This window comes from Convolutriloba macropyga, chromosome 9, assembly GCF_964194025.1.
Source record: "Convolutriloba macropyga chromosome 9, txConMacr16.3, whole genome shotgun sequence".
NCBI lineage: Eukaryota > Metazoa > Xenacoelomorpha > Acoela > Convolutidae > Convolutriloba > Convolutriloba macropyga.
This window is the reverse complement of record NC_134476.1, coordinates 50397454-50406200: the sequence shown is the minus strand read 5'-3', so window position 1 is coordinate 50406200 and position 8747 is coordinate 50397454. Positions and strand designations below refer to the sequence as shown.

At 37.1% G+C, this 8747-nt stretch overlaps 1 protein-coding gene across 1 annotated transcript in view; it reads left to right on the top strand.

Moving 5' to 3' along the window:
- The window catches only part of LOC142346254 (uncharacterized), a 115717-nt gene extending 108807 nt beyond the window's left edge, over nucleotides 1-6910 (top strand). The window contains exon 6 of the mRNA XM_075398770.1: nucleotides 6771-6910. Within this exon, the coding sequence (XP_075254885.1) occupies nucleotides 6771-6910 (140 nt within the window). The remainder of the gene's footprint in view (nucleotides 1-6770) is intronic.
- The last annotated feature ends 1837 nt before the right edge of the window (nucleotides 6911-8747 follow it).

Genomic DNA, 8747 nt, shown 5'->3' with positions numbered 1-8747 from the left:
TGGAGACATTTTACAGCCGACTCCGAGAGCTCGGGTCGCACGCAAAATTAGATCATTTAGAAGAAGATCTAGTAAAAGACTTGTTCATTTTGAACATGCACAGTTCCAACACACAAATGGAACTACTTTCAGAAGTTAGAACACCACAAAAGGTGCTCAACTATGCCATAAATAGAGAAAGAGGGCAAGCGAATCAACAAGAAATTCGCCGAGCACACTCCAACTGGAACACAGTCACATTCGTGCGCCCCAACAAACAACAAAATCTTACAACAACGCAGAGACCACAAAAAGCAACCCCTTGCAGAAAATGTGGCAACCCTTTCAGCCTAGCACACCTCCAGATTTGCCCGGCAAAATAGCAACAATGCAATATTTGCAAAAAGATAAGCCACTATACATCGTTATGCACATCAAAGATGCCAGAACGAAAAATTCCTCGGAGACAACAACCTACATCTCCAGGCCAATATACGTCACCCCAGGCAAGACGTGTGCGACACGTGAAGCCAGAAATAACTAATGAAGAATCCACAGAGGAGAGTGTACATGCCGAGGCAGCACTTTACATAAAGGAGCTTCACGAAGATTGGGCAAACATTAATTTGGTACGCCCAACAGAATTTCACAAACAATCAAACGACAACCTGAACAAAAACTCCGACGGAGAATTCTTGGTTGAAACGGTGACGATGCAAGAAAAACTCCATTGGCTGGCCGATAAGGGCTCTCCAAGATCGTTTATAAACACAGAAAAAGCGATGGAACTGTCAGAGAAAATCCCCAACGCCACAATTTATCCATACAAAGAATTCACAAAGTATAGATGCTTCAACAACAACAATATCCAAATTCGAGGCGTACTCCACCTGGACATAAAGTCAGGATCATGGTCGGCGAAACAGTGCAAAGTACTAATCGTAGACAACAAGACAAACAACATCATGGGTCGAGATCTACTGGCTAAACTAGGGATCACCCTCAACGCAAACAAACCGAATGGTAAGCAAATTTCACAAATTCTTAATGTCCAAACGGAGAAAAATATCATAAAGTGGATACTCCAGAAATATCCACACCTATGTACGAGACTAGGCCGGTCAAAAAATCATATAGCCCAATCAATATTCAAAGCAAGCTATACACCATCGCAACACAAAGGTCGAAGGGTACCCCTATATCTCTTAGAAAAAGTTGAAAACGAACTTAACAAACTTATCGACGACGGTCAAATCATCAAATTGGAATAATGTCCTGATGACCTGTTTATAAGCCCTGTTGTTATCACGGTCAAAAAAAAATAAAAGTGCAAAATTAGCTCTCGATTCAAAAAAGCTCAATGACGCTCTACACAAGAACAAATACCAAATGCAGAGCATCGACCACCTTGTAGACTCTTTAGCTCTATACGTCTCCGAAAGGAGAAATCAACCAGGCCAATATCTATTTTCAAAAATAGACCTCAAATATGCTTACAGCCAAATCCCTCTAGATGAAAATATACAAAAACATTGTAACTTCAACATACTAGGAGGTCGCGCAACAGGCACGTACTGGTTTATCAATGGATTCTACGGACTAACGGACATGCCAGCGACGTTTCAAAAAACGATCGACAAAACACTTCAAAATATAAAAACAAAATTTGCATACTTAGACGATATCCTAGTAATAAGAAAAGGAAATCTACAAGATCACGAATCGGAGCTAGACAAAATAATGAAACAACTAAACGAAGAAAACCTAGCAATAAATCTACAAAAATGTGAGTTCGCCAAACCAGAAATCACATGGTTGAGTTTCAAAGTTACTCCAAATGGAGTAACTCCTTCAAAACTGAAATGTGACGCAATTCTAGCACTAGAACCACCGAAAACACTTAAACCACTGCGGTCGTTCATGGGTTGTATCCACCACCTAATAAAATTCCTACCAAATTTAGCAAAATTATCTGAACCACTAAGACCATTACTATCATAGGCCAACACAAAAGCACAAAACAAACTGGACTGGAACGAAAAACATACTGAAGCTTTTAATCAAATAAAAATTCAAATTCAAAACATTACAGAAAACAAACACTTCGATACCGAAAAACAAACAAGAGTTAGATGTGACGCAAGCAACAAAGGCTTAGGCGCATGCCTAGAACAAAAATATGGTAACACATGGAAACCAGTAACTTACGCTAGCAGATTTCTTAATAACTTAGAAGAACGATATAGTACAAACGAACTAGAACTACTAGCAGTAGTCTGGTCTCTGGAACATTTCAAATATTACATTTATGGTTTACATTTCTTTCTCCAAACGGATCACCAAGCACTCCTCTCCGCCTTAAAAGAAAACAGGGGAAACAAAACATATCAAAGTCGATTAACACGATGGGTATACCGCCTCCTTCCGTTTCATTTTGCAGTCGAACACGTCCCAGGAAAGAATATGGGTTTCGCCGATTATCTTAGTAGAAATCCATCTGGCAACGCCCCCTCCATCGGAGGAAGATAAAAACTTCGTCATTAACACTATCAACGAAATAACATTCGCTTTAATTAAGAATAGCATTACTCCAAATGGAGCGAGCGAATTCATAGCAGACAAGAAACTAGTCAGCTCTAATGACGTCATTAATCCACTCCAAAACAACAGCGAACAAAAAAACGCTTTTTGCCTTAAACAACTCAGAAATCAGTGCTTTATACTTCTTCTATTGCATTCTCACATATCAATCCAAATTCAAACTTATCTAAAAGCAAACTTATCGCCACTACAACACAAAAAAATCCACTTAAAGAAACTTTCCAAGTCCCTATCAAAAAACGCTCTCGTACCCCAAATAAAAAACTCCAAATGGAGCAATCTACCTCAACACCCAAAACTTTAATTAACTCAAGCACCCAAACTGACTATACTTCCAATAAAGGCAAAGGCCTAGACGTTATTGACGACTCTAATCACGAAGAACTTTTCTCCAGCTACAAAAATACTCCAACCCCACTTTATCGTGAAAATCTCAACAGAGTATTCAATGAAGAATTCATTGCCCAAGAAGATTGCTCTATCAAAGATCTAAAACCCATTATTGATCTTGTTTCAACCCAAAACTGGGAAGACTTGAAAAAACCAATCCATTATTTTAAAAAATACGTCGCGATTTATCGGTCACCCCCAAATTGCCTAATTTATGACAATCGGATGGTCATTCCCAAGTCACTAAAACAGCTAGTACTTGACGCCATACATCACAAGCACCTAGGACAAGTGGGAATGTTAGCCTTAGCTAAACTGGTATGGTGGCCCCATATCCACTCGGAGACAGTGGCGAAAGCGCAAGCTTGCAGATCATGTACGGACAAAGGTAAAAACTTAAAACCTCTCATACCCAAATCACAATTAGGGTCATTACCGCCACTTACAGAACCGAACCAAGAAATCCAAATGGATATCGCGGATCCGATACCATTTAAAGAAAATACTCAAAATAACTACATACTAGTCACAGTTGACCGCTTATCTAGGTACCCACACGCGGAAACATTCCACAACTGTGACACAGAAACAGCATTAGATTACCTCGAACGATACTGCAAACAACATGGCATTCCTAGATCTATAAGATGCGACCAAGCGCAAGCATTTAAAGCAAAAGAATTTGAAATCTTCTGCAAAAACAAAAATATAAAACTAATTCTTGCTCCAGCCGGAGACCACAGAGGAACCGGTATGGTTGAAAGATTAATTCAAACTATAAAAAGAAGATTAGCTGTGTTAGACATAGACCCCAACTGGAGCAATGAAACACTAAGCTCTAGACTTGCTAACATCATCGAAAATATAAGACTAATACCTAACAAAACAAAAAGAACAACTCCATTTGAGGCACAGTTTGGAAGAAAACCAAATACTGAACTCTCAAACATCGTAACTAAGCCATCACTCAATAATCTGTCTTACAAAAAACTCAAACTTCATTGTTTAGACAAAAGACTCCTCGGGCATGACGCCCTAACAAAAGAAGAAATGTGGAGGCGACACGGAACTTCCGAGGATGAACTGGACATCCAGTACAAATCGCATTCGACAAACCCCCGCCCCCCCACCCCACCAAAGATAGACTCGGACGATTCAGAAAACATCCCTCTCAGCCATACTCCCACACGTAAGATCAGGCCTTCAGAACTACATTTCTCCATCGGAGACAACACTACTAAGATAATATATAATAAGAAAAACATAGCTCGAAAAACAATAATGAGAAAAGCCAAAGAGCCAAGACCTACGTTAGCATCCCAATGGAATATAATTCCAGATGGCACAATAACCGGGTACACACCCCATACGGTAACCATAGATACTCCTAAACGAAAGAACACAGTAATTAGGAAGAATGGTATTGCCATTGCCACGGAAACTATACCCATACCAACCCCGGAACCAAAGCCACACGATTAATTCATATGGTCGCATGCAAAACCGTAGGAGAATATAAACGTAACCAAGAAAAAATCCGTAAGTTCTGTTTAGAAGAAGCTAAAGCAACCAAGAAGGAAAAACCCTCCAACCAAAGGAAATCCCCCAGGAAAACGCACCCCGACAAACTGGTACAGCAAATACCACAACAAAGCCAGCCCAAACAACGCTCAAAAACAGAAACGAAATGGACAAAAGACAAGCTGGTCAAGATAGCCACCCACAATCAATCTCGACAACAATCGAAATCCAAAACCCAGCCACGACCACAAAGTCCCATGCTCAAGAAAAAGTTCAAATCTTCCACTCCCAAGCATTCCTTCAACTATAAAGCCCAACAAGCCGCTCTCATGGAGTCTGCTAACGCCTCGTCATCCGGTAAAGCCAGCTCTTCAAAAACAGCTCAACCTCCATCCGAGGTATCTAATCGATCGTTCCTCATCTTCAACTTTAACAATGAAGCTGATCAAAGCAATATCCAAACGCACTACTTTGAGTCCGACAACCCTGATACCCCACCCCATGTGATACACACTAGCGACAACCCAGTGGATTTCATGAGAACCAGCCCAAACAGCCCACCTATCTACCCAATGGACACCACAACTCCAGACGGAGAAAACATCCAAGCCGAGCCCCCGCTAATTTCAATCATCCCCGCTCCTAGTTACGAACCAAATCCCCCATGGAGAGACGGACACTTACGGAATCAATCGAGATGAATTCACAAAAAATACTTCCAAACTGGACAAAATGGTCAACAAAATCCGTTCCACACAAGGAGAACACACCTCGCCTACCACAACCGCACAAGTACACGAACCTGAAAAGATGGAACAATCATCGATCCAAACAAAGGCACCAGAAATCATCTATCTTGATTCTTCAAACTCCTCCCAAGAGATAACAAGAAACTCCGAGGACCAGAGACCGCCTACCCAATCGGAGATCTACAATAGCCCCCAAAGTTCGTCGATCTACAAAACACCGCCGTCCTCCCCTAAATGTGACTCCATGTCAGACTTAAACGACGATGATATACAGGAGCTCAACAAAAATTTCTAACAAGAAATTTTTCCCGCAGAGGGGGAAGTGTGATACAGAGATATACATAGCTATCTCCTTAACCAAGATCTACAAGTATTATCTATAAACTCTTTATAAACTCTTATGTTATATAATTAACTTCGTTGTACATACGCATCTAAACTCCTATTGGAGTTAACTCTGTTTGCTCACTTTCTTGCCTGATTGACAGGTCTCGCTATAGCTGCTAATGAGTCACGTTAGAAGTCAACTGCAGACGAAATATTACAGCGCTTAAGAATAGTCGGATGTTCGTGGACATTAATTCAAGAGTGTTAAAGCGCAACTTCTTTTCACACTTAGTCATAAGCTACAAGCTATATAATTCATCTTATTGAGATATTAGATTTACCAATCATAGATCTTTCCGCTGACGTCCAAAGAGACTTCCATACGGAGACATTGTCTACATCAATAATAGACAACCAACTTTCATTAGAGAACTCAGTTCCAGACGGAGTCACAGTCAACTCCGATATAGCGCCGGATCACAATTATTATTATTATTATTATTATTATTATTATTATTATTATTATTATTATTATTATTATTATTATTATTATTATTGTTATTATTATTATTATTATTATTGTTATTATTATTATTATTATTATTATTATTATTATTATTATTATTATTATTATTATTATTATTATTATTATTATTATTATTATTAATATTATTATTATTATTTTTATTATTATTATTATTATTATTATTATTATTATTATTATTATTATTAATATTATTATTTTTATTATCATTATTATTATTATTATTATTATTATTATTATTATTATTATTATTATTATTATTATTATTCTTATTATTATTATTATTATTATTATTATTATTATTATTATTATTATTATTATTATTATTATTATTATTATTATTATTATTATTATTAGTATTATCATTATTATTATTATTATACTTTTATTATACTTATATCATTTATTATTATAATATGCATTTGAGTTTAAAATGATAACTTGATATTTGAACAGTACTAAAGAAGAGGCAATTGTGAATTTAATCAAACAGAGAATCTCTCGGTTGTGAAATTGTTGGTTTAAACCACTTCAACAACATTATCGATCAAATTCATTTTTTGCATTGTATTTGTATCCAGAACACGAAAACTATCTCAAAACTGTATAATAAAAAATGAAAAATTTCGTATTACAGGAAATACAATCTTTCTTTTCAGAGTCGAGAACAGCTCAGAAGCTGAAGCTGATTGTTGAGGGAAGAGGAGGAGACTGCTCATTTGGGAAAATTTTTGTGAACGAAAGTGGGAAAGTGAAACACTTTACGGAAAAAATACCACTGCAACTTCATTGGCCTTAGTTTGTAAATTACCGTCTTTCCCATCAGCTTTCCTCCAAGCGTAGTGGTAATATAAAGTTTAGATCCCTCCCTAACCCCCGCCCCACCACCTCCACAATGACAGTAATTACAACATAATGGGGGACCATAACTTCACGGGAGCGTGGGTGAGGGATCAGGGTGGGGCTATGATGGGAAAGACTGGAAAACACTATCATCAAACTAATTTGTCAATTTAATGTTTCTGTGCATAAAGCCTATTGCTGTCCAAGTTACACCAGTTGACGAAGAACACAAAAAGTAATGTATAATTGCATAATTTCAGTCAGCAACCATGACTGCTGTTATAGTGCTAGTTCTATTCTCATTTAAAATATTTAATCAGTTTATTCTTAAAATCCTGCTTCAAGTTTGTGAATTGAAAGGGTGATGAGTGAAGTGCCACCGCCAACAACATGAAATAAAGTATTTAAGATTATTCACGATTTGTGAAGAGTGAATAATCTTCTATATAAGGTATTTAAGATTATTCACGCCTAAAATTGCAAAATTGGGGTGTATGGAGAGGAAAATAATCGAAGTTTAATTTAATAATTGAAGGGATTTAGTTTTTAATGAAGCCAAATCAACGATTCTCTCAATCACCGTGGCTTCACTCAAGTTTATCTGAAAACACGTAACTAAAATTTATCAAAAAAATATAAATTATAATGACAATTGACACAATTCAATGGCTTAAATTACCGCAACTTTTTACGGAAATTCGCACGCAGTCTGTGCTGTCGAGAATAAAATTTTCCTTGACAGTGATTATGCAATCCCGTACTTATCTCTACGGAAAATTCAGTACTCAGTCAGAGTCTAACTCAGGTCACATTTTGCACTGAATTTTTATCTGATCCAAAGCTAATTCAGAAATTCAGTCTGAGTTATCTTCCGATTCAGAGAATGCTGAATATTTTCTCTGAGTTTCGCTCCGATTCAGAGGAATTCAGAAATCACATCACAGTTTGTTCTGAAATCCTTCTGAGTCGGTATCAAAACGTAAATATTCTCTGAAATTGTTGTTGTTGTTGTTGTTGGGGATTTTCTTTACAGAAGGAATTTTTTCCGATCAAAACAGTTATAGAAAATTAGTCCATCTCTCTCTGCAGTGTTGACAGTCACGTGCAGACATTTTCTGGTTTGTACCGCATCATGATATCATTCCACATTTGCTTTAGAATTCTGTGTTTTAGGCCGTGTTTCCGAAGTCAATGCTGTGATGAAGTCTGTTGGCTATCCTTTGGGTGCGAAAGAAGAATTCGCCGCGAGATTTTTCGAGTCGTTTTTTTGTTAAGTTAAAGTAATCGTCTCTTCTCCTTGATCTGTTTCCAGGCAGCACCGGCTGTTTTGTATTTGTCGTTTGATTTTGTTGAAAACTTGATAGTAGTAGAAGATCGTTGAGCTGATAGTACATTGGCAAGGGTAGTACATTGGCAATTGTTCTGAATAACTTATTTGCACCATTTGTAAACTATATTTGCACGCAAACTATATTTGACGGTTGAAAATGGAGTTTGAATGGTAAAACCTGGGAAAAATTTCGCAACTCGATTCCACAAAACAAAAAATTCATTGAAAATTGCCTTTTCAGATATTGGGTGCGTAATGACGGAAATAAAACTTGTGCAAAACAGTTGCAGTTAAACATTCATTCAATAAAACCAAAATTTAAATTAATCCTAACCCATTATTCTCCAATTTTTTCAGAAATGAATTTTAATTATGAATAGATTCAATTGTTTTTTGGGTAACAAACCAATCTGTCCGATCTGGGGTAACAAATCAAGCCCATTAAGGCTAAGTATTGATTAAA